This window comes from Myxine glutinosa, chromosome 2, assembly GCF_964187855.1.
Source record: "Myxine glutinosa chromosome 2, kmMyxGlut1.1, whole genome shotgun sequence".
Lineage (NCBI taxonomy): Eukaryota > Metazoa > Chordata > Myxini > Myxiniformes > Myxinidae > Myxine > Myxine glutinosa.
Window position 1 is genome coordinate 193,022,746 of NC_136262.1, and position 26,865 is coordinate 193,049,610.

A 26,865-nucleotide genomic window follows, 5' to 3' on the forward strand; every position below is an offset into this window, starting at 1 on the left:
ACAATATCCTAACCCACCCGGGCTAGTTTTCACTGCCATACACCCCATAAGCTATTGCTCCTTTGCCCCACACATGGGAAGGATGGTGGATTTGCCATCCCACCACATCGGGGGTCTCTCACTACCAATTTTGCACATCAAATTCCAACAAATCGAAAATTTGCCAATCACTACCCATCATCTGCCAATCACTACTGCCAATCCCTTGCCAATCATCAAATTTTGTTTTTCTCTAATTTTGGGTCCAAAACACTAACCTCATCACCCAGTCGACTCACTAATACCTCTCGGTGCGCCAATCCCTGTCCAAAGCCCGGCTTCGTAAAGCCAAGCAATGGATGCTGGTTGTTTTGTGCCAGCGGCTGGATACATCCCGCATTCGGTGCAGGGAAGGAGGTTTACCCGGGCCGAGATCCCACGCACCATCTCGGCACGGAGCCATCCCATGGCTCGATCTCGGCCTGCCGGAATGCCTCAACAAAAAGTGGTCGCCATGACGACTCTTTCTATCGGGCCGCCCGCTCCGCCTATTGGAGCACAGACGCGGCCGTTCAAAGCGAGGCCCAGCGTGGATCGCGCACGGCGGTCCTTTCGAACCCGCCGTGGCTCGGATCCCCGCTGGTTCTCGCGGCACGCGAAGCCCGGCACGCACTGAGGGCCCGATTCGGCTATAAGTCGTTCTAAACTCTACCCCGTCTAACGTCGATGCTTCACCTGCATGCTTACATCCCGCAGCCCGTTCCTTGCTCACACATCCCGCCGTGCCCATGCTCCTCGTACCTTTCCTTACACACCCAGGTACACCCATTCCACTCACAGCCTTGGTCACACACCTGACCACTGAACACTTTGGCACACATTCGTTGGTCGCACACCTCACCAAAACACCTCTTCGCGCCCCCTCCTCAGTCACCTCCTCTGTGACAATCACAGGTGTGCCCTCATTCGCACACCCAACCACGTGCCTCACCACCAACTCCAGCGTGCATTCCCACTCACGCTCTACCATTCCAGGTGTGCATCCTTCCATCCCAGGTGTACATCCTCGCTCACCTGTCACAACCAACCCACTCTCCTTGTCACTCTCACTACTCTCACCTCCATTCTTGACAGCGCACTCACCCTTACTCTTGACAGCGCACTCTTTCCTCATGCACCTGTCCGTCACACACCTTTCTCGCGCACACTCTCCCGTTACACCCTCTGTAACACTCACCACAGGTGGACACTCTTCCTTACTTCTGACAGCGCACTCTTTCCTCATGCACCTGTCCGTCACACACCTTTCTCGCGCACACTCCTGCGCACACTCTCCCGTCACACCCTCTGTAACACTCACCACAGGTGGACACTCTTCCTTACTTCTGACAGCGCACTCTTTCCTCATGCACCTGTCCGTCACACACCTTTCTCGCGCACACTCCTGCGCACACTCTCCCGTCACACCCTCTGCAACACTCACCACACCACGCTTCCACGTGCTCCCTCGCACACACGCTACGACCGACTCACTCTCGCCAGCACACTCACTCCTTGGCACGCACTTTTTCCTCACACACCCCAGAGTCGGACTTCCTCGCACACCTCCTTTTTCGCACACCAGACCTGTCGCACACTTCACCAGTGGCCTCTCACGAACACCCGGGTCCATCTCGACCCCCAAGCTTCTTAAATCCCCTGGCGCATCATACGCACGACCATATTGGTCACCACTTACACCAGGTCCTCTTCCTCTTCGCTTCTCCTCCATCACCTGCGAATCCCTCATCCGGTTAACGAGCACATCACGATCCAAACACAGACTTTGGACCAATTCTTTTATCTCCTCTTTTATCTCTTTGTTATCCCCTCTCCGTCGCTTCTTAATTTCGCTCACCCCTTCTTCCACTTCTTCTAATTTGTGCCTCACCTCTTTTATTCCCCGGTACGTCTCCTCAAGCTCGTCCTCCAAGGCTACCTTGACCGTTTCCATGTGCGTCCTCACCTGCCGGTCCTTCGTCTCCATTACCTCTATCACCTCGTCCAACCTCGTTGTCAGTCCCTCACGTACTATCTGGCATTCCCTCTTTGTCGCTATTAAGTCGTTTTTTATGTCGTTTTGTGTCGCTTTTAAACCTCCTAATACTGCAGTGTTCCTTTGAACCTGCTCCGTTAGTCCTTTTTGTCCCTCCGTCAGCTGTTCCACCTCCTGCGTCAGGTCCTCTATGCCCCCTTGTAACTTTACAGTCCCCTTTCTCACCTCCTTTTCCATGTGCTCCTCACAGTGCCTCACCTCCTCGCGCACTCCTCCGACCTCCTCACTCACTCCTCTTCTGATCTCCTCTCCCATCACTTGCATCTCCTGCCCAGATGCCACCCTCATCTGCTCCATTTCCTCCCTGTGAGCATCCAGTTTGGTTTCTACCCCCATTCTGACCCCCTCTATCTGCTGCCCCATTTGGTTAACTTCCCTTTCCGCTTGGTCCCTCATGTCCCTCAATTTGCCTTCCATGGTGTTTTCTAACCCCTCTAACCCTTTTTGCATCCCTTCCATTTGATTCTCTTGAGCGGCCATTCTGTTTTCTACCCCCGTTAACCCCTCCTGTATTTCCCCTAATCTATCGTCTAATTTCCCAAATTTCATGTCTAATCCCTTAAAATTATTGTCTAATCCCTTAAAATTATTGTCTAATCCCTCACTGGTACCCCTCGCTTCGTCCCTCATTACCCCCATTTCGTTTCCCATTTGTCCCATACTGCTTTTCAAACCTCTAATTTGGTCTCCCAATTGCTCACCCTGAGCATCCATCCGGTTCCCCATTCTGTTTGCCATTTCTTCATTATTCTGGGCCATAAGGGCCTTCATTTGCAAAAAAAACAAGTCCAAATCCACCAGGGGCGCTGTCACGGTCGCCGGCGCGGTGACCAGCGAGGCGCCATTTCGCGCGTCTGCTACCCCCGCTGTTTCGCTCTCCTCACGTGTCTCACTTTGGTCCTGGACCGACCCTGCTTCACTCTCCCCTACCGGACCCCAGCCGTCTTGATCCGCCATAGCGCGACTTGCAAAATTCGAGTTTCGTAAAACAAATCCAAATTTCGGCCGCTCCAAATTTTGACCAAATTTTTTTTTTTTTTTCCTCTATTCGTTTTTTTTAAAAAATTTGGTCGGGCCTCGAATCTCACTCCCAGACACCAATTGTTACAGACGTGGCTTGGATGTTATTTACCGAGCGGTTTTATGGTATGACCACGTCTGCACAAGTTACCCGATTGTGCCCGAACGTTGACTAGTCGCGCGATGCTGGCTCAATAAGAAAAAGAAGACACCCGGCTGGATTACAATAACACAATACGACACCAATGTTTCAATTCTCAAGACCTCCGGAGGAGATTATATTCGTACGGAAAGGTCAGATTACAGGGGCTAGAGGTATAATCACAGAAAGACAGGCACTTAGACACACTCTTATATTAACCCCGGACAGACGACAGACAAACGGGACAACGGCTGACTCACACGGGGGTTGATGACAGGAAAGCGGGTATCGATGGCTCCAGGTCCTCCTGGGCTCGGGGCAGGGTACAGTACGGTCCGGTCCGGTCCAAAGATGCGGGGAGGTATCGTCGCGCTGGGGGTGGCGGTGGCTTCTCTATCCAAGCTGAGGCGCATCTGTCGTCACGTCCGGCGCGGGGCCGCGTATATCCGGCGGGGAGTGACACGCCCTCGGCTCGTTAGCTCCGCCCCAGATGGAATCGGCACGTTGCTTCTCATTGGGTGCGTGGGGGGGTTACTGGCTCCGCCCCTGACGAGGAGCTGACAGCCAGCCCCTTCGGGGTAACGCCGTGGAGCGCATGGTCATGGCGGGTAACCGAGCCGGTGTGAGGACGCACACTCCCCGCCCCTCTGTTGTTGTAGTCGTAGTTGTAGTTGTAATTGTTGTTGTAGTTGTTGTTATTGTTGTTGTTTGGGGAAGAAGATGGGAGGAGGTATGGGAAAGGTCCTAAACTCACTACTGATGCCATATAATCACATTCTGGTGCAACGAAGAGTCATAATTAATGGAGACGAGGCCTTAACTGACATAGATTAAGAATAACTAGGAAGATGTCCGAAAGTTGTCTACGTGTGGTGCGGTGGACCTGGGCACGACATTTAATGGGGGAATAAGGGGAAGGTCGGCTCTACTGATTGTTATTTACATGCAATGGGACTAGGGAATGGGGGATTGGGGAAAGTTGGGGAGTATTGGAGAAAATAGGGGAATATTTACAAGCGGATATGGAGGCCAAATTCCATATTCGCAACAATATATATATATATATATATATATATATATATATATATATATATATATATATATATATAACTGTGAGAAATAGTAGAAACTCCACAGTACGAGCAGGGCGTCTCACTTGCATTAAATAAATAATCGGGAGATTAAATCAGACGCGGACATAGCTTCAGGACAGTCGATCTTTAATTCTCGAGAAGCTTTCGACCAACAAAGGTGTTCTCCTTAGTTATCCCCAAGTTCAGCGGAAGCTTGGAGATGACTAAGAAGAAGACCTTTGTTGGTCGAAAGCTTGTCGAGAATTAAAGATCGACCGTCCTGAAGCTACGTCCGCATCTGATTTAATCTCCAGATTAATTATATATATATATATATGTATATACATATATATATATATATATATATATATATATATATATATATATATATATATATATATATATATATATACACAGACACGTGAAAAAGTAAGGACATCCCATGTAAAGTTTTGACTTTTTCAACATATTTCAACATACAGCTATTTGATCTTCATTTCAACAATATTGATAGATAAAGCTGATATAATATAACAAATATCATGAAACATTTACATTTTGTAGTCCATTGTATAATTTAAATACACATAAATGCAAATTTCACATGTGGAAAAAGTAAGTGCACCCCTACATTTATCACTACTTCAAATACCTAAAATTAGAATCATGTGCACCAGCTCAGGTGCAAATAATTAGAACATCGTTAGAAAGGATCTTGGAGTAACCTGTCTTATTTAAACCTCAGACATTTAGTTTGGTTTGCTCTTTGTTGTTGAAGTGTGCGGCGTCACCATGCTGAGATCAAAAGAGCTCTCTGAGGCCTTCAGAAAGAAGGTTATAGATGCCTACGTGCCTGGGAAGGGATCGAAAAAGATCTCCAAACAATTTCAAATCAATCATTCGACTGTCCGGAAGATCATCTACAAGTGGAGAAGATTCCAAACAATTGCCAACTTGTTCAGGCCAGGCCACCCCAGAAAGTTCAGCCCGAGAGCAGACCGCAAGATGCTGAAAGAAGTCTCTACGAACCCCAGAATGTCATCACGAGACCTACAGGTAGCTCTTGCCACTGTTGATGTCAAAGTGCACAAGTCTACCATTAGAAAGAGGCTGCACAAATTTGATCTACATGGGAGGTGTGCCAGGAGGAATCCTTTGCTGTCCAGAAAGAACATCAAAGCAAGACTAAAGTTTGCCAATGAACACAAAGGCAAAGACCAGCACTTCTGGAACAATGTGCTCTGGACAGATGAGTCAAAGGTAGAGCTATTTGGCCACAGTACCAGAAGACATGTTTGGCGAAAACCAAAGACAGCATTTGACCACAAGAACCTGATACTAATTGTAAAGCATGGTGGTGGAAATATTATGGTTTGGGGCAGCTTTGCTGCCTCAGGGCCTGGGCAGCTCACCATCATAGAATCCACTATGAATTCTTCATTGTACCAGAGGGTGCTTGAGGATAATGTAAGGCCATCTGTCGGAAAGCTGAAGCTCTACCGAAGGTGGACCTTGCAACATGACAATGACCCTAAACATACCAGTAAATCCACCAAGGAATGGCTGAAAAGAAAGAAATGGAGGGTTCTGGAATGGCCAAGTCATAGCCCGGATCTAAATCCCATCGAGATGTTGTGGGGGGATTTGAAACGAGCTGTGCATGCAAGAAACCCCTCAAACATCGCACAGCTGAAAGAATTCTGCATGGAGGAGTGGGCAAAAATTTCTTCCAGTCGATGTCAGAGACTGGTAGACAGTTATAAGAAACGCCTACTTGAGGTTGTTTCTGCCAAAGGGGGAAATACCACCTATTAGAGCCAAGGGTGTACTTACTTTTTCCACATGCGAAATTTGCATTTATGTTTATTTAAATTATACAATGGACTACAAAATATAAATGTTTCATGATATTTGTTATATTATATCACCTTTATCTATCAATATTGTTGAAATGAAGATCAAATAGCTGCATGTTGAAATATGTGGAAAAAGTCAAAACTTTACATGGGGTGTACTTACTTTTTCACGTGACTGTATATATATATATATATATATATATATCCATGCTCTATCCTTTTTAAATGTTGAGCACCACGCATAATTTTTAAAGTCTTTGATATAACTAATGTAATGACTTGGCCAGGGTTTGAAACGCCAAGCTCCTCAATTCAGAGCAGACACTCCAACTAATTACGTCATCAAACCCACTGAATATTAACTTTAAGTTTATTTTGGATCTCTTTTAAGTTTATTATTAAATGTTATTTTTAGGTCACAATGTTAAGTGGAGGCTATTCTTTCATTAAATGACCGTCTGCACTGCAACCTTTGTTCAATGACTTTCAGTATAGGATACTGTTAGTAACAATGCTGACAGTTTATTCAACTTTGTGATAATCCTCAGATCGTCTCTTAACGCACTGTTAAACAAACTAAATCCATGTTGTATTTCTACGTTTAAAATGTATCTCGTTTGGTATCATGCTCTTCTTCTGGTTGAATGGTGAGCTTTGCCTGAGTACGCAGCTTTTCAAACACAGCTTAGGAAGCGGCTGCTGGAAATGGGAGGCCATTGAATGCACCTGGACAGACACAACAGTTCGTATTATACAATAGACTAGGCATTATGTTTTTTACCCATTGTTTCACTGACGAATTTAATCAAAAGACAACACGCTGTACTTCACAAACATTCTGCTCTATTCACTCAGACATTTGCCTGAGGCCATCTTCCATCTGCTTGGAAGTAAGCTAACATCACCTTCGTCACTCAACATCTTCTTCTTCTTCTTCTTCTTCTTAATGGCCACAACTATTTCCAAGTTTTTGCAGGGCTGGCCGGGGGGAAGTTTAGCTAAAGTCTTTCACGAACCAGCTAGCCAGGTCTGACGTTCAACTAAGGTCATTGCAGGAATTTGTAATTTGGCCAGGGTGCCGGCGATGACTTGCCTGCTCTTCGTGAAGGACACTGTGGTTTGTTTATTAGCCCATCCATTCTATTTGTTTATTAGCCCATCCTCTGAGCAGTGGGAGACAGGGTTTTGCAATCACTTCTGCGTGTGTCTGTCTGTCTGTCTGTCTGTGTCTGTCTGTCTCTGTGTGTCTGTCCGGGCCATAATGTGTTTACCATTTGAGCTATTGTCATCAAATTCTCACTAAAGCCTTATTATGATAATATGGAGAAGACAAATTAATAATTTGTTCAAAAGGTCAATTGGTCAGCGTCACATAAAATCGTCAATTTTCATCCGATTGACCTGAAATTTCAATTTACCATTTGAGTTTTGTCATCCAATTTTCAACAAAGCTTTATTCTGAAAACATGGAGAAGGTAAATTAATAATTTTGTAAAAAGGACAAAGGTCAGCATCACATAAAATCACCAATTTCCATCAAATTGATGTGAAATTTAAAGAATTTGCATATTGGGTCATTGAATTGGTTCACTAATCAAAAGTTAGGAGCCGATTATTTTTTCTAGATCAAAAGGTCAAAGGTCAAGGTTGTATAAAATCGTCAATTTTCACCCGATTATTTTTGCTATACATATTGGCTCATCATGCCAAAGGGTCTTTTGCCACTCCTGAAGATTGCCAAGCTTACAAAATTCACACTGATGCTTTTCAGAGGCAGAAAACTGCGAGACTTGCAAGGATCGAGATATTAACAATGAATGGAGCCAAATCCAGGCAAATCCTTGAAGAGAACATGCTTCAGAGTTCAAACAGGACAATGACCCCAAGCATACAGCCAAAGCAACACTGGAATGGCTTCAGAACAAGAATGTGGAAGTCCTTGAGTGGCCCAGCCAAAGCCCAGACTTTAATCCCATTGAGAATCTGTGGAAAGACTTGAAGATTGCTGTTCACGGACGCTCCCTATCCAACTTGACAGAGCTTAAGCAAATCTTTACAGAAGAATAGGAGAAACTCCCCAAATTCAGATGTATAAAGCTGATACTGATATACCCAAGAAGACTCGAAGCTGTAATTGTTGCCAAAAACGCTTCGACGAAGTATTGACTCAGGGGGCTGAATACGTATGGAAATGAGATATTTCTGTATTTAATTTTCAATAAAATTGTAAGGATTTCTAAAATCAATTTCCACTTTGACATTATGGGCTATTATGTGTAGATCAGTGACAAAAATATCTCAATGTAATCCATTTTAAATTCAGGCTGTAACACAACAAAATGTGTAAAAGTCAAGGGGTGTGAATACTTTCTGAAGGCACTGTACATGTCTATTAAAATAATATTAAAAGACATGTGACTTTTACTAGAATTACAAAGACATCAGGGTCTATTGCCGATGTCCTGATGTCTTCAAACGATTTAGGAACTTCTTGCTAAAAGTTGACAAGACACTGGTGATTACTATAAAGGAAAAATTGTTCAAAGTAACAACAACAACAACAACAACAACAACATGCATTTTAAGGCCATGTTCCCTGCGAGAGCGGGGGTGAGCCTTGCAGTCCCCATGACAATCTTCTCCATTTTGCCCTATTTTCTGCATCTCTCCTTGTTAACCCCCTTGCCCGCATTTCTTCTTCCACCATCTTTAGCCAAGTCTTTCTCGGTCTTCCCCGTCCTCTACTTCCTTCTACATTAACTTCCATCACTCTTCTCAACCAGTCACTTTCATCCTTCCTCAATACATGACCAAACCATCTCAACCTGTTCCTCTTCACAGCATCAATCACAGGCAATATTCCCATCATCTTTCGCAATTCATCATTTGTCTTCCTCTCTCTCAACGATACTCCACACATCCATCGAACCATTCGCATTTCCACCCTTTCCAGCCTTCGTTGCTGCTCTACGTTCATTACCCATGTCTCGCTCCCATAAATCATAACACTTCTCACACATGCAGCATACACCTTTCCCTTCAGCTTCAGCGACACTCTCCTCCTCATCAGCACGCCACTCAGTTCCCGAAACTTCTTCCATGCACATCTCACTCGAGCAAGTTAGGAATATCTATGTTCAAAGTAAAATGAAAGATAATCACAAATGTAAGAATGGTGGACAATTTCACCCACTTTAAGGAGTCGTCATTGAGCACTACTCAATCTGTAATGATCTACAAAAAAAGAAATGAAATCCTTGTACGGCAATATTCCTTTGCTTTTTGGGCATGGCAACATTGTATGCTCAAAGCTTGTCCCTTCATCAGCTTAGCAAACCTCGTGTAATCACACCATGATTCGCACCAGTGCCAGAAGTCACAGAACACACTTACACTTACCGCAATGGGTGTGCATCATTAGAAAAGGCCAATTGAGCAGAATGCTGGGAAAATAAATCCTGGTGATAACCCACTTACACAGTTTTTATCGTTTAGACAGACCCTATTCAGATCCTGATCACAAATCACACAAATCCTTATCCAGGTGTGAAAGAATTGTCCATTGTGAGATCAGTACCTGTAGCTCTTCCGACAAGTTGTTGAGATGTAGGCTAATTTTGGCAATCAAGTCTGAGTGCATTCTTTCGGAGTGTTGTTGGCACACACACTTGTAAACACAGCTAGGAAAAAAATTGAGGAAGAAAAGACACAACGATATTATTATCCAAGTTGAATAGCTGGACATCAAAACAGACAACTCGTGTACAAAAGGCAAAATGTATTATACCTGTAAATCTGCTCATAAGAGATGGGAATGTAGTCTCTCGGGGACTGTACAAGGAGCTTGTCCAAGGCCTTGTCCAACTTTGGCCAATATATTGTCCGGTAGTCCTCCACTGTAATGACGTTCATAACTAGGACACAAGAACCATAGATATTTGTTTTTCAGTTAAACGGGCACCAGAAGGTGAAATGTTATAGCGAATATAATAAAACAGATGAACATATGGTACTTGACATTCCTAAATGTAAAATAATTTAATGTCCATCCTTTTCATCCTTGGAAAGTAAAACTAAACAAGAGCGAAGTCGATGGCATGCCATCGCAAATCTCCACACTTTTTTTTTTTTTTTTGTATACAAGATCGAGGCTCGTGAAAGAGCTAAAAAGTACCGAAAGCAAAGTTAAAAGATGTCATAAAGTGCCACAATGAATGGCCTAATATCACATTTTGAGTAAAATAAATCTGATTTGATCCTTGTAACCCTAAGTCCCCACCCACCTCCTGGGGCATGAACATGGGGTCAAACCCAAACAAATCATTACAATCAAATACCGCAGGCAGGTTGGCGGTCTTTCTATCCTCTACCAACTCCTCTCGGGACATGGACCCCCTGCTCTATCTGTGCTCTGTCTCCCAATATTCCTGCAGCATGCACAAGATCTGCCAGCAACCCTCTTCTGGTGAAACTGCCAAAATCAAGACTCTCTGCTCACCTTCACTCTTTCATTCCTCTTTTCCTCCACTTCTGAAACAAACTCCCACACTCTCTTCAATCCCTCTCCTCCCTCCAGGTCTTTAAAACAGCTGTTCACCACCATCTCTTATCTTCCCCCAACTAAAACCTTGATCTTTTCTACTGCTGTTAATGCACCCCAAATCTGCCTCTTTCAAATTCCCTGTTTTCTTTCCTGAAAGCCCTTGTAGTGTCCACCTTGTTTATCCTGTGTACCCCACCCAGCCCTCTCTCTCTCTTCCACAGATCTCCTGATGTCCTACTGTTGTTGTACTTCCCTCTCTCTCTCCCTCTATTGTCCTCCGCTCCCTTTATTATATGTTCAATGTGTTAGCTCTTATACAAGCCTTGATTTAGTATACAAAAAACCTCATGCATTTCACAATGTTGGTTGCATACGCTTCATTAAAAAAAAAAAGTTTTAAAATGTGCCAGTAAATGCGTTTTTTGTTATTTGACTTTTTGACCCTGCCCCAGGGGTGTCCTCATTCGAGTGTCTGCTTCCGCATCTCCGCCTCTTTGTGCCTGCGGTGAACTGCCTATGTCCGCTAGTCTGCTTCTGCATGTCCACATCCACGTGCGCATGTCCACGTCCACATGTCATGTCCGCTTCCATATTTCTGCATGTCTGTTTCAGAGTGTCTGCTGCCGCTTTCGCATTCCACTTCCGTGCATCTGCGCGTCTGCTTCTGATTACATGTGTATGCTTCTGCTTGTCCACGTCCACATCTGCCTATCCTGTCCATGTCCGTGCTTCTGCATTTTTTGGTATCCGTATCTGCTTCCACGTGTCCACTTCCATGTGTGTCCTTTTCCTCATGTCTGCACAGATGCTTCTGCATGTCTGCTTCATATCCGCGTGTTTCTTCGGCTTCCGCACCTGCACATCCTGATGTCCGCTTCTGCACATCTATGCTTTGTGCATGTCTGCAACCTCTTCCGCATGTCCTCTTAACGTGTCTGCTTCTGCTTCCGTGTGTGTCTGCCTCTGCATGTCTGTGTCCACTTCCGCTTTCAACATCTGCACATGTCCACATCTGTGTGTCCATTTCTGCATGTCCTCATCCGAGTGTCCGTTTGAGTGTCCCCTTCCACGTGGTCTCAAGTTTCATCAAAATTTAGTGTGTAGTTTGGGAGAAGAGAGCAAATACCTATTTTTATACTCAGCCAGTGCCCCACCTCCCATCTCCCAACCCCCCCCCCCCCCCCCCACCACCACTCCTCCTCCTTTCAAAAACGATCGTTGTTTTACATATGCATTGATATGTATATAACCAATGATGTGGTCTCAGAATGTGGGATCACATGGAACTGATTTGTACCATTCAGTTTGTTCCCACGGTGGATACTAGATGATTATCGAATTACCGGAATCATTGATTTGTCATCGGAGATGCTTCTTTTCTCCTAACTATCCATGAACCAAGAAGTGGAATGGTATCTCGAATATCAGATAATCCAGAGTCCCTGTCACTCTGTTTGCATTTTGCATTCAGTCTGTGTTTTCAAGACAAAGAACATGGAAATTCTCCAGGGTATACATGCGCATCAAATGTGTTGGAGAATAAATATTTGTTTTTAGGTGATTCACATCGTCGAGATGATGAAGGCAAATGTTCAGCTGATGTCAAAACCGTAATTCCGATCAAAGGTCACTTGCATGTCAAACTTTGTTCAATACGTCAGAAACATTGATTTGTTTTCATCATTATCTCATTTGTTTAATTATACACAATATCTGCTTTTCATTCAGTTGGATTTTCATTCAACTTCATTCAATGAGACAACAATTAAAATAAATGTTGTTTTGAGCAAATGTTTTTTTTTCATTGGAGTACTTCTTTTTTTAAATGTATTAGAGCATTATTTGTCAATGTCAATCCCCAAACCTAAAATCATGGATCACGCCTGATCTCAAAGTTGTGGACGGATTCGGTCGAAAGTTGGTGGACAGGTTGCGTGTGCGAAAAGGAAGAATTGATTCGATTTTGGTGAATATCCAGACGCGGACCCAGATCTGAGAATGTTTAAAGTGATTCTTCATCATTGAGAGATGGGGCCAAAAAGGTTATATATAGGTTGATATTTGAAGAAGTTGTGGACGAGTTACGACAAAACTTGGTGGATGAGTTAGTTAGGTGACAGGGAATTATTAATTTGATTTTGGTGAAGATCCGGATCTGGATCCGAGGTTTTTAAAAAAATCTTAAGTGATTCTACATCATTGAGAGATGGGGCCAAAATACGATATACTGTATGGCATAATATTTCAAAAAGTTGTGGATGAGTTCAGATAAAACTACGTGGATGACTTGGTTAGGCGATTAGAACAAGCCGATTCGATTTTGGTGAATATCCAGACGCGGACCCAGATCTGAGAATGTTTAAAGTGATTCTTCATCATTGAGAGATGGGGCCAAAAAGGTTATATATAGGTTGATATTTGAAGAAGTTGTGGACGAGTTACGACAAAACTTGGTGGATGAGTTAGTTAGGTGACAGGGAATTATTAATTTGATTTTGGTGAAGATCCGGATCTGGATCCGAGGTTTTTTTAAAAATCTTAAGTGATTCTACATCATTGAGAGATGGGGCCAAAAAGGTTATATATAGGTTGATATTTGAAAAAGTTGTGGACGAGTTACGACAAAACTTGGTGGATGAGTTAGTTAGGTGACAGGGAATTATTAATTTGATTTTGGTGAAGATCCGGATCTGGATCCGAGGTTTTTAAAAAAATCTTAAGTGATTCTACATCATTGAGAGATGGGGCCAAAATACGATATACTGTATGGCATAATATTTCAAAAAGTTGTGGATGAGTTCAGATAAAACTACGTGGATGACTTGGTTAGGCGATTAGAACAAGCCGATTCGATTTTGGTTCATGTCCGGATCCAGATCCGACCTATCAGTGGGATACAAAAACGTAAACTGTTCACCCTGGCTGAGGTATGCTCTCTACAAAATGCTGCTCTAGTTTTGTATGTGTAAAGTACCATGACATTTTTGGTGTCATATGTGAAATATTATTATTTGTTTTCAGATCCTGCTTTCATTGCTAGAAGTAATGTTTCTTCTTTGATGAAAGCAAGTTTACAGTTTGATTAAAACTTACAAAGATCTCGCGATCCCCTAATTCACTGTCATAAAGTTTTTCCTTAGAGAGGTCCCACTCAAAGAGCACCGATAAATCCTTCGAATTTTCAGCCCATTCTCACCTCGTCAGAACTTATTCTTACCTGCACACTCCCCACCCCAACCTCATCGATCCGCCACTCCTTACACTCAACCACAGTTCTCTCTCATCACACTACTCCTCCCCCTCATCCCAGCACCCTCTCACAACTCGTGCTTACCCAGCTATGCATAACCCAACCCTTTTCTACTGGCCATTGAACATCAGAGGCTTACCTTCCAATTTCATGGATCTCTGCTTACAAGTCACTGCTGCATTCACAGATGTCATATATTTCACAGAAACCTTTCTTTCACAGGCTATCACTCATCTCCCTCCATGGTTATTCCTTGCACCGCTCACGTTGGTGGTAATGTTGCGGTTTACATCAGTGTTCTTTCGTACATCTTGCCCTGTCCTCCAACCCTCCAATCCATATGGAATATTTCTAGATCTGACTTACTCTCAGCAGCAACCGTGTTTATGCAGATAGATAGTCTCCTACCCTACTGACTGGGATGCGTCTGTGTATGAGGCCCTCTCAACAAACTTAAACACCCTCCTATTGATTTTCCTAATCTACAGCAAACTTAACTGCTGCCATTCCAACTGGAATGGCCATATGAGTCCTCATACCACTAACCATAGTATTGTTGCAAAGGCCCTTTGTGGCCCAATCTATTGGATTTCCCAACATTTTTTTCCCAAAAGCCTCTCCTGCTGCTCTTGCTCCTGCTCTTGCTAATCTCCCCTCCCCACCCCCCCCCCCCCCTTGCCTCCTAATCACACAGCCCTCGAGGAAGCATATTGGGACCAATGCTGTTGTTGATCTACATCAATGCCCTCTATCACTGGAAAATCTAATGTATCACTTTGCATATGACTCCAGGCAGGTAGCAGAAAGATCCCTCTCTGCTGATCTTGAGAAAATAAACAAGTGGTAATTCATCTGGACATGTATTTAATGCTGGATGAATTCACGCTTACTTTATTCTTTCATAAGGACCAGTTGACAAATCCTCCAATGTATTTCTGTGATCAGCCTCTGGGAGAGAGCAGAGTAACTAGAGCTCCTGAGCCTCATCACGAGCTACACCCTGTTGATTACATCCGCAAGCTGACCTCCATAGCTGATCCCCATCTCAGAATTATCTGCATGTCCTTATTCGGCCAAACTCAGCTTATTATGGTACACACGCCTTTCATCTGGAGTGTCATGGAATAAAGCTCTCCCATGTGGACTGGTGTTGCTGTCATCCATCGAGGTCCTATAATCTAGGGCCCGCAGTGTCATTGGAATCTCACATCAGGAAGTTGGGTCTGCTTCTTGTTCACTGCTGACAGGTGGCGCGGGCACCATGGTGCGGCCCTCGTATTCTTTACCGGCTCTAATATCTTACTGTTCATGTTATCCCTCCACCCAACTCCGATCTCTCCAGGTTGCTCATGTTCCATCAGGAATCCTTACCATCACAGAGTCAAAACAAATTGCTTATGATATTCATTCATCTCTGAAATCTTCTGTTGCATGTTGAACTGCCTTCCTTGGTCTGTTGTCCCATGTCCTTCCCGTCAGAACTTAAAGTTTGCCATCCACCACCATCTTCAGGTCTCCCTGAATTTACTGTACCTCTGATATTTAGTACATAGTCTCCCTTTCATCTACAACTCCACCCCTCGTGCTGTGGCGTGTCCATTTGTTCTTGTCCTTCTATTTCTCTTTTGTTCCACCATGTCTGTTGATCTTTTGGCTCCTGGTGTTCCTTTGATGATCCTCAACACGTGTATTAAAAAAAAAAGTTGTGAAAATAAAATAAAACACTTCACCCAGTAAAGAAGAGGTTGATGGCTGATGACCAAGTCACATGGTAAAACAAGCGTTACGCCTAGGTCCCCCGTCGGTGAAGTGATGTGAGTTGACAAAGTGGAAGACGCAGAAAACATGCTATGATATGATATTTCGCTCACAAGGTTCAGACATACATGGCGGCGGCCATCTTGGATTTTGACGTGGCGACCCAATTTTCAATAGCGTTCTTCCTTGTGCCTAGATACCCTGGTGTTGGGCTAGCGGCTAGGGTGCCGGCTTAGGATCCAATGGGTCCTGGGTTCGAATCCCGGTAGATTGCTGAATTAACGCCAGGGGGGTTGACTCAGCCTGTCATCCTTCCGAGGTCGGCTAATTGAGTACCAGTTCACTGGTAATTCCCTGTTTGTCGTTAAAGGCGGCAAAAAGGGTTGGTGTCAGGAAGGTGCATCCGGCCGTAAAACATTGCTTCAAAAAGGGGACCGAAAAACAACAACAAACCACGGTTCCTGAAAAAGGCCAACCCCCACTTTGCGGGGAAAAATGGCCTCTAAAGGTGTTTTTTTTCTTCTTTTTCTTGTGCCTAGATACACCCACACACCAGATTAGAAGCTGGTACTTCGCTTATTTTCCAAGATATTTCACTCACAAGGTTCAGACATATATATGGTGGCGGCCATCTTGGATTTTGACGTGGCGACCCAATTTTCAATAGCTTTCTTCCTTTTGCCTAGATACACCCACACACCAGATTAGAAGTTGGTACTTCGCTTATTTTTCAAGATATTCATCTGACAAGGTTCAGACATACATGGCATCAGACATACATGGCGGCGGCCATCTTGGATTTTGACGTGGGTTGCACCCACACACCAAATTCGAATGCGGTCCTTCGCTTATGCACGCACGCACGCAAACACACATGCCCGCAAACACGCACGCACGCATGGACGGACGGACGGACGGACACACGGACAGAGGGGAAAACCATAGTCCCCCTTTTGCTCCACTGTGCGACGGGGGACAATAAATAGTAGTGGTGATTTTGACAATTATAGAAAAGATTAAATATTTCCTTCTTTTTACCTCCACCACCAAAGGTGGATGGAGGTTATGTTTTCACCCCTGTCTCTTTGTGAACAGGATATCTCAAAAAAGTTGTGAACGGATTCGGACGAAACTTGGTGGAGAGGTTGGGTATGTGACAAGGACCAAATGATTCGATTTTGGTCAAGATCCAGATCTGATGATTTTTCATTGATTCTTCAATATTGAGTGATCGGGCCAAAAACAATATATCGCAAGATATCCCAAAAAGTGGTGGACGTCTTATGACAAAACTAGGTGGAGAAGTTGGTTTGGTGACAAGAGCAAGCCAATTCGATTTTGGTTCTGGTCCGAATCCAGATCCAGCCCATCAGTGGATACAAAACACAAACTGCTCACCTTGTGGAGGTATGCTCTGTACTGAGTGCTGTTCTAGTTTAGGATGTTTTTCATATTTTATCTTACCAAGTATCTGCTGTGTGTAAAGGTATCTACACCATGATGATAATATGTATACTCCAGTCTTGGCTGTTTGTTCGTCACAAAAGTTTTTCCATGAACGTGCTGTTTTTACCTCTGCCGCTCGAATAAAAATAACACCTTGGCCAGGTTGAACAGGTGAGATAGCCCGATGGTCGCAGGTGGCACCTTTCTGGTTAAATCAAGTTTGATTGATCAGAACTCTTGTTTGGCATACTGTACTGTACGTACAGTGTAATAATTCTCATGTACAACGCACATCAGATCGAGATTTCACGAAAACAAACAAATACTTCGTTCTTTCAAAACCCTTGGGATAAACACTTACGAAACTTAGACGCAGATTTGACCGTATCTGCTGCGATGTTCTTCTGTTCGTGTCCGTCTGCCTTTGCTGGACTCTGCGCCTTGTCCGACATGGACAGAGATCCATGCCCGGGCTGCTTGCACTGCCCAGGCCCTGCTGCCCGACTATTGTGGTTGAGATCTTCGGGAGCCTCCAGCGTTTCGTCCATGGCGGGACCGACCCGTTTTCCCTCAATGGGCCATCGATTGCGAGGCGAAGCCGATCAGTCCATAGATAGCACCTGGACACGGCCGGTCACAGGACGGCGCCCATGGCGCGGCCGTGTCGTGCCTGCTATGCTCGGCCGTCTCCTACAGAGGGCTCCGTGGTTGTTTAAATCGCGAAGACGAGATCTAATATATTTACGACACGTTTTAATCTACATGTGTACGTAATATAGAGACAACTTTTCTGAAGGAGGGCGGGGCGTGTTTGGTGCTTCTAAATTCCATTTTAAAAAACATCGATCGTGTGTATCAATAAAAAGGAAAAGTACGTACAAGAGTGAAAATGAGGAAACTGAAATGAAGAAGAGGAAGAGAAGGGACGTTGATGGGAGAGATAAAGGAGGCTGGCGCCTAGCGGAGCGTGAAGGGACAAAATTTCCACTCTTTATGCGTACATAATAAATACATGCCTCCAAACACTGGAGCAGGAAGACCTGGAAAATAAGATGCGAAATTCTGTGGTGAGAAATGTCGGTGAGTAGTAATTGCTGCCGGGGTTGCAGTGTGGGCAGGTGTGCGAATGTGGATGACGGAGACCATGCGGTGATCAGACGGAGCGTCGGTGTACTCATACATGTCGCCAAATGGCGGGAAAATGTAAGCTGAGCAGCAGTGGGAATCGAACCTTGAAGCAGAATAAATATTAAGGATACACAAGGAATCTGGACGCAGGAATCCCCTCGCCCCCGTAAAAAAATTTTTTATATATCAATTAATGCTGACTGAATTGGTGAAATTCCATTTTTTTTAAAATCTTGTTCTAACTACACGAACAGTATAAGCTGCTGTATAAGCAAACAGTATAATTCGAGCAACAATCTGACGCAACAAACCCAGGCAAGTCATTGCAGTAACATTATTTTAAAAACATGCAATGGAGTTCGGTTTCACTGGATCCGGATCATGAAGTTTGGTGTGGCGGGCACAAGGGGCAATAATTCCGCGCACCAGTGGGTGGCGCGAGCGTCCAGGCAGGGACCGAAAGCACATGCCCCGCCTTTCGACCGATCGGCCACGCCCGGGGACTAGGCGTGGCCTCGGCACATATATGCGGGCTCTAAGCTCGAGCCCGCCCAGTGCTGAAGTACGAGCTTTGAATAAAGACTCTTTGTTATACCAACGCGTTGTGGCCTACCTCTCTGGCAATCGAGTCGTGTGTGCGCAGCACCACACTGGGGACCCCGATTGGTTCAGCCGTTGCTGACCACCGAACGCGCCATGGCTACCAACGCCGTCGCAGTCAAACTCCCGGAGTTTTGGGAAGCGCACGCCGACGTTTGGTTTTTGCAAGCCGAAGCTCAATTCCACCTCCGAGGCATAACGGCGGACGAGACCCGGTACTACCACGTGGTCGCCGCCCTTGGGCCCGGCACTGCCGCCCGAGTCGTGTCCATCCTTCGGCGCCCGCCGGGCGACAACAAGTACGAGGCGCTCAAACGTCTCCTCATCACCACGTTCAGCCTCACGGAGATCGAACGGGCCGACCGCCTCCTGGACCTTCCCGCCCTCGGCGACACACGACCATCCGTCCGGATGGATTCCATGCTGTCCCTGCTCGGAGACCAGCCCCCGGATTTCTTATTCCGGGCGCTTTTCCGACACCAGCTACCTGCACAGGTACGCCTCGAGCTGGCCGGTTCCAAAATAAAGGAACCCCGCGCCGTGGCCGTAGAGGCCGACAAGTATTTCGCGGCCTGCGACACGCGGTCGGTGTACGGTGCTGCCGTAGTGGATCCCGGCGCGGAGGCTCCAGCGCTCCCGACTTCCCTCGTGGCCGCTGCTACGCCCCGTCCACTACCGCCGCCGCCACCACCACCGCCGCCGGCACGGCCGTTACCGCCGCAAACCTGGTGCTACTACCATGCCAGGTTCGGCCGCCAGGCTAAAACATGTCGCCCGCCGTGCTCTTTTGACGGGTGGGGAAACGACCGGCGCTCACTTGCGGCCATGAGCGTCGGCCATTCCGGCAGCCTCCTTTTTATCACGGACACCTTGTCCGGGCACCTTTTTCTTTGCGACACAGGAGCGCAGGTAAGCGTCCTCCCCGCCTCCACGTCCGACAAGCACTCCGCGGGCCGGGGCCCCGCTTTGCTTGCCGCCAACGGTACACCCATCCGCACATTCGGGAAGCGTTGCCTCTCACTGCGGTTCGGAGGGCAGCGCTTTCAATGGTCGTTCATGACCGCCAGCGTGCCAATGGCACTGCTCGGTGCGGACTTCCTATGTGTGAATGGGCTGTTGGTCGACGTGAAGCGCAGATGGCTCGTCCAGGCCGAAACCTTTAGCTCGCTCGCTTGTTCGCTGAGCGGCTCGTTGAGCGGCTCACCGAGCGGCTTGCCAAGCGGCTTGCTGGAAGGTTCCGTCCCGGCGAGTTTAGTTTGCACGCTTCAGGCAGCGGACGACTTTACCCGCCTCCTCGCCAGTTTCCCGGCCCTCATGCGGCCCACCTTCTCAGCGGTGGCCGTTAAATACGGGGTGGAGCACCATATACCCACGGTCGGGCCGCCGGTCTATGCCCGGGCACGCCGCATCAAACCCACGAAGCTTGCCGTGGCGAAAGCAGAGTTCGCCACGCTGGAGCGGCTGGGGATCGTACAGCACTCCAACAGCACTTGGGCTTCTCCTCTGCACATTGTGCCGAAGCCCGGCGGGGTATGGCGGCCGTGCGGGGACTACCGCCGGCTCAATGATGCCACCACCCCCGACCGCTACCCGGTCCCGCATATCCAGGACTTTTCCGCCCGGTTGGCAAACACGACCGTGTTTTCCAAGGTGGACCTCATCCGGGGTTACCACCAGGTCCCCGTCCAACTGGACGACGTCCCGAAGACGGCCGTCATTACCCCTTTCGGCCTCTTCGAGTTCCTGAGAATGCCTTTCGGGTTGAAGAATGCGGCCCAGGCGTTCGAACGGCTTATGGACAGCGTCTTGCGTGACTTACCTTTCCTGTTTGTCTACCTGGACGACATCCTGGTCACGAGTGCGTCCCGGGAGGAGCACCTGCTCCACCTCCGCACGCTCTTCGAACGCCTGGGCCAGCATGGCCTAATCAACAACCCCGCCAAGTGCCGTTTCGGCGTCGCCACCATCGACTTCTTGGGGCACCGCATCACCAGGCACGGGGCCGTCCCTTTACCGGCCAAGGTGGAGGCGGTCAGGGATTTCCCGTGGCCCCGCACGATCAAGGGGCTCCAGGAGTTCCTGGGCATGGTAAATTTTTACCACCGCTTCGTGCCCCACGTCGCCCAGCTCCTCCGCCCTTGTACGAGGCCCTCCGGGGCAAGCCGGGCAAAGGTGACATCGCCTGGTCGGAGCCGATGGCCGCGGCGTTTGCGGGCGCAAAGCTGGCTCTGGCCGTCGCCACCATGCTGGCGCACCCGGCGCCCGATGCACCGATCGCCCTCACCACCGACGTGTCGGACTACGCGGTGGGCGCGGTGCACGAGCAGTGGGTGCGTGGTTCTTGGCAACCGCTGGGGTTTTTAGCCAGCAGCTTCGCCCGCACGAACGCCGCTATAGCACCTTCGACCGTGAGCTGCTCGGGCTCCACCTGGCGGTCCGACACTTCCGCCATCTACTGGAGGGCCTCCCGTTCACGGCTTTCGTCGACCACAAGCCCCTTGTGTTCGCGATGGCCAAGGTCGCCGAGCCATGGTCGGCACGGCAGCAGCGTCACCTCTCTGCCGTGTCCGAGTACACGACGGACATCCGTCACGTGGCGGGTAAAGACAACCCGGTGGCGGATTGCCTTTCCCGGTCCGTCGTGCACGCGGCCCACCTCGGGGTCGACTATGCCCGGATGGCGGAGGACCAGACCGCCGACCCCGGCATCCAGGCCTTGCGGACCTATTTTGGGGGGCAAACCACCCCCCCACCCCCACCCACTCCCACCCCGTGTACCTCCTCAGACCCCAATTTTTCCAATGCCTTGAACAAACTTCGGCACATCACGGATGATGATGGTCCTGGTGAAGTTTCATCAGAATAGTGTGTGTAGTTTCAGAGAAGAAAGCAAACATCTATTTTGGGGGGTCAAACCTGGACACACTTTAACCCCCCGTTAACCTCAAAAGAGGCAGATTTTTTTTTTTATGCCATGGACAAACTTCGGTACATCACGGAAGATGATGGTTGTGGTGAAGTTTCATTGAAATATTGTTTGTAGTTTCAGAGGAAAAAGCAAATTCCTATTTTGGGGGGTCAAACCTGCATCCACTTTGATCCCCGAAAGACCCCCTTATACCCCGATTTTTTTTAATGCCGTGAACAAACTTTAGTCACAACACAACAAATATAATTTGTGCCAAATTTGGTCGCAATCCCATCAACGGTTTCGGAGAAGAAGTTTCAAGTGTTTACGGACGGACTGATGGTCGGACGACGCGCCATCAAAAAAACTCCCCTGAACTTCGTTGTAGGTGAGCTAACAAGAATCACTACACTGTGGTCACAACCAGCGACACAAAATAGTATATGTTTTTCGCTTCTTCTGTCCGCTCAGCATTCTCAGCCTTGCTGTTGAAGGTATTGTACACTTCATCGTCGTGCGTCTATTATACAATTCATCTCCGAGCATCTTCGTGGCTTGGTTCACTTCCAATTACGAGTCTGGTGGACAGCTGGGTCTAATTTCACCCCCCCCCCCTAAGATATTGAGTAACACTTGAAGCCCCCCGTCCCTTCCCAATCAAAACTTCACCCATACAAGGCCAATGAAAATCTGATGCAACAAACCCAGGCTGTGTATAATCAACAGAGGCCTACAGGCCTGATGTATTGGGCCCACAAGAAAACCAAGATGGCAGCCATATATATATATTTTTCTTTGTGCCATAGTGGGCGGAGAAATGTGGCAAACGTGGGTGGGTCCGGCAGCTATCCGACCAATGGGCGCACATTTCAAAAATCGACACCGAACAAGAACCCCAACAACGCGGAGCTCTTGTAAACCGGTGGTACGTCGCAGGTAAAAATCTTACTCTGTAAGTGTGTATGGTGCATACAGGGGAAAAAATGCAAAAATAGCAAACATCATTTGCAACTTTTTTAAACAACCCTAGAAGAACCAACCTGAAGATTCACCCAGCGAGTTACCCACTGAACAAGAAAGAAAATACGCTGTGACTGTGAGTCAGGCAGCAGCAGAAGGATGGATGGGGTAGGCCTGAATTAAACCGACATTGGGCTTACTGAAAATAGTGTGGAGAAATCTAAATAAAATAAAAACTACAGGTAACTGTGAACATAATGAAAACAACCTGCATGGCATGTAAAGAAATTCTGTCTAAGATGCATGCGAACATTTTCCAGCTACAGCAGCTCAATGGATTAGATATCGGGAAAATGTCGCATTCTGACCACGCATGTCCTAACTCGTAACATGCTGATGCTTGTCGCAGAGAAAATGGCTATGCGACTTGCTAAGTACATAATTGATTCGAGCAACAATTTCAGTATCCTTATTGATGACAACACATCTTCCTCCAACATATCTTGTCTAATAACTTACATTTGAATTGTATTTGAGGATGTACTGTGCAAGTATTTTTTAACATTGTAGAGATAAAGTCGGGAGCAGGTGCTGGCATTGCAGATGAGCTGCTTTCCACCCTAAATCGGTATGATATCCCTGAAGATGTACTGAAAGAGCATTAACTAGAGAGGACCTCGTTCGGCACACTTTCGGCAGACTTCGCAAAGCCGTCAACATCTTGACATTCTCTCTCTTTTTTTTTAGGAATATAAATTTGAAGGTGATCTTTCCTATCATCACTCCATCGGAAAAATGATTAGCAACGTGATACAAAATCAGCACTTAAATGTGACCTATTTTGTGACACATGCCCTTTAAGTTGATTATAAAAAATGGAAGTAATGAAGGACTGTCAGAATAGACTGGAGTTATACACACTCACTCCTAAGGTCTCTAGCCGAGGTTCAAATGCCGAACCCAAACTGTCAACCCGGTGTTTCACAGGCATGGTGATTTATCAGTGTATGTGTGGGCCCCTTGGATAGATGTTAACTGCGCAGCCAGTGTTAGTTGGTGAATGTTAAAGAGTACGTGAGCTATCACGAAGAGTGGGTGAGCTGTTGCCTGCACCCTGAACAAATTACAATACAATTTCCTTCTCTCACTTATGGAGGGTGGGGGGTGGGAGGAATTGCATCAGTGGAATAGCTATGCCCCCAGCAAATGATGCTACCTAAAGCCATCTGATGCATAAGAAAGAAGAAGAATAAAAAGTTAATAGTGCAAATAGGATTAATACAGTGAAGATGTGTAAATCGAAAAACTAAGTTTTGGATTTTTTTTTTTTCTGTGGACAAAATCTGTGTTCTCCAAGCGCGAAGAGGCAGAGGACATAAAAGGCAATGCACTGGCAGTGGATGTGCGGAGTATCGTTGAGAGAGAGGAAGACAAATGATGAATTGCGAAAGATGATGGGAATAGAGCCTGTGATGGATGCTGTAAAGAGGAACAGGTTGAGATGGTTTGGTCATGTGTTGAGGAAGGATGAAAGTGACTGGTTGAGAAGAGTGATGGAAATGAATGTAGAAGGAAGTAGAGGACGGGGAAGACCGAGAAAGACTTGGCTGAATGTGGTGGAAGAAGAAATGCGGGCAAGGGGGTTAACAAGGGGAGATGCAGAAAATAGGGCAAAATGGAGAAGATTGTCAAGGGGACCGCAAGGCCAACCCCCGCTCTAGCAGGGAAAATGGCCTTAAAATACCGGTTGTTGTTGTTGTTGTTGTTGTTGTTGTTTGTTTGCACTGGCAGTGACGCAATAATCAGAAGCAAAGAGCAAGGAAGGCAGGAGAGAAGGTGAGGTAAGGAAACATGGAAGTAAGCAGGTTGGGTTTATTAGGGGTAATGGGTGTAGAAAAGATGTGTATGGATGACATGCAATGGTGAGTTACCACCTGTATGAAGCACTCACTGGAGGGAAGCATCCGATTGAACCATCTCAAGTAGAGTTCGACGAACGGGGGAAAAGAGGAACACAAGAGTGGAGATGGTTGGAAAGTTTGGATTTTGGGAGTTTATTGAAAGTCTAGTGATTGTGGATAAAGCACAGGCATGGATGGGCATGAACTAGCCTCACCCTGTATACAAGTTTTCTTGTATATTTTTGTACTCTTAGAAATATAAACCCAAATAATATCTGACAATCGAATAAACCAAGCCATGGACCTGTATTTATCCTCATTACCAGAAGAGGCCAGTACTTATCAAGCTGTCCTCTGTTGGTGTAACCGCGAATAACGTTGGTGAACAAAAAAAGTTCAACACCACATTCCTGAGGCTTGACAACCTTTGGATACAATACAATCCATATGGTACAACAGGAGTGGATTAGAGTTCGAAATTTGTGAGTCAGTTTGTTATTCCCGAGGGCATATCACTTCATGCTCACAAAGGTCACGGAAATAATCGTGCAGAAATCTTTGCCAGATTTCTTTCTTGTCCCAATTGCTGGTGACACCGAAAAAAAAATCTAGCGGAACATCATGCCAAGTTACATAGCTCTCCGACTTGTCTTGGTATGTGGGAAAGCTTTTCTTAAATAGAGCAGACATCGGTGTGAGCACAACTGTGCCGAATAATAACCGACGACAGCCTGATGTAAACTGTATTGGAAAAGCTGACAACCTACAGAAACACCAAAGTTCGATCTTCGATGGAGATGTGTGTGAGATGCGAATTTAATTGGACCAACGTTTAAGGCGCATGACAAGAAAATTGATTATTTGCAGGAAAAATAAATCGACCTCGGTGATATCTAAAGCAGGCCACAAGGCTTGTCTTTACTTCATCGCTTGGCTGTGGCAACCTATCCCTTTCAATTAAAGACGCCATTTCTGTGAAAAGCCATTTTCATCCTGAGACTCAGCTATGTGTTGGTGTTAACACATCACTGCACCATATTGTACATCACAACCCATGTAGTGCTTTGTTGAGTGCCAAAGATATATGTTTCAAGAAATGGCCTATACTACCCAATGCGTTCTTGGACTCTATTGTTATTGCAGCTGCAGAGGAAGGGGAATGGGGTATGGGTGTGGGGGCGTTTATCGTAAAACGAAATTGTGTTTGACTCAATAAAGGCATTGTCATATCAACCAAGTTATGTCAGTTCTGTTCTATTTTTAAAATCCACGTGGCTCTCATAAGTTTAATTACCTCACTATGTTTGCTACGTCTGTTCACATTTATCATGCGTTGGGCGGTTGTTTAATTTTTGGAGGGGTTCATGTATGCAAACATTTAGAATTTTCCTTTTCAAGCCACAAGGTGACCTAGATGATGCATATATTTAGGTTTCGTGAGTAAATAATCCTTCAGTAATACACTGGCCATGACACATATGGCATCAAAGCATAAGCAATGGTACATATACAAAATACACTACAAAACACAAACTTATAGCAAAGGAAGTGAAGTGATTCATGACAAACAATATGGTATTCATAGAATACTTACCCTGCACAGTCAACTTGGTGCGAGCCAACTCTTCAATTTTTGAACGTTTTTTTTCTATGATCAAATATGGCTGCCAGACCACGTGAGCAATGACATCATAAATATATATCCTCTAATATAATTGTTGCGTAGATCACGTCCAATAAATTTCAAACTGATCAGACTAAGCGTAATTGTCTGTCGAATTATGACGTCATAATTACGGCACCAATGATGTCATCATTAACAACACTTATTCCTCATGTGGAGTTCTTTACAATGAGCCACGTTTCAATTTTTTCCATGGAGTGTTTTTGCAGACATAGAGGTGCAACGTTTTTCCAAGATGGCGTCACAGTTGTGCTGCCACGTTACCAATGACGTCATAAATATGAATAGAAAAATTACACAGGTGGAGGCGCTCGTATGGTCAATTGGACCAACGGTTGCCAAGAAAATGTATCTTTAAAATGCAGACACGCCACACGTACGCAACCAAATGCCTAACCCTGCTTTTCGCTTCACGAGCACAATGTAAAAAAGATTGGCATTAGAGATAAAGACCTGCTTAAGTTGGAAAAGATCCACAAGAAGAAAGGTTTCATTTTCAGATGATTAAGAAGGAAACATTCT

At 46.0% G+C, this 26,865-nt stretch overlaps 1 protein-coding gene across 9 annotated transcripts in view; it reads right to left on the reverse strand.

The window, feature by feature from the left end:
• CACUL1 (CDK2 associated cullin domain 1) overlaps positions 1-17,930 on the reverse strand; it is an 82,761-nt gene extending 64,831 nt beyond the window's left edge. For 5 of the 9 annotated variants that reach the window (XR_010983234.2, XM_078772132.1, XM_068106541.2 and 2 more), the window contains exons 1-3: positions 17,524-17,854; positions 9,953-10,079; positions 9,743-9,845 (exon numbers count right to left, since the gene is read on the reverse strand). Coding sequence is in view for 7 of the 9 variants with exons in the window: in XM_078772132.1 (XP_078628258.1) it covers positions 9,743-9,845; positions 9,953-10,079; positions 17,524-17,710 (417 nt within the window). In the remaining 2 variants the exon portion in view is untranslated. Of the gene's footprint in view, positions 1-9,742; positions 9,846-9,952; positions 10,080-17,523 lie in introns of all 9 variants that reach the window. The other 4 variants (XR_013622427.1, XM_078772130.1, XM_078772131.1 and 1 more) reach the window with 3 other exon arrangements.
• Between the last annotated feature and the right edge of the window lie 8,935 nt (positions 17,931-26,865).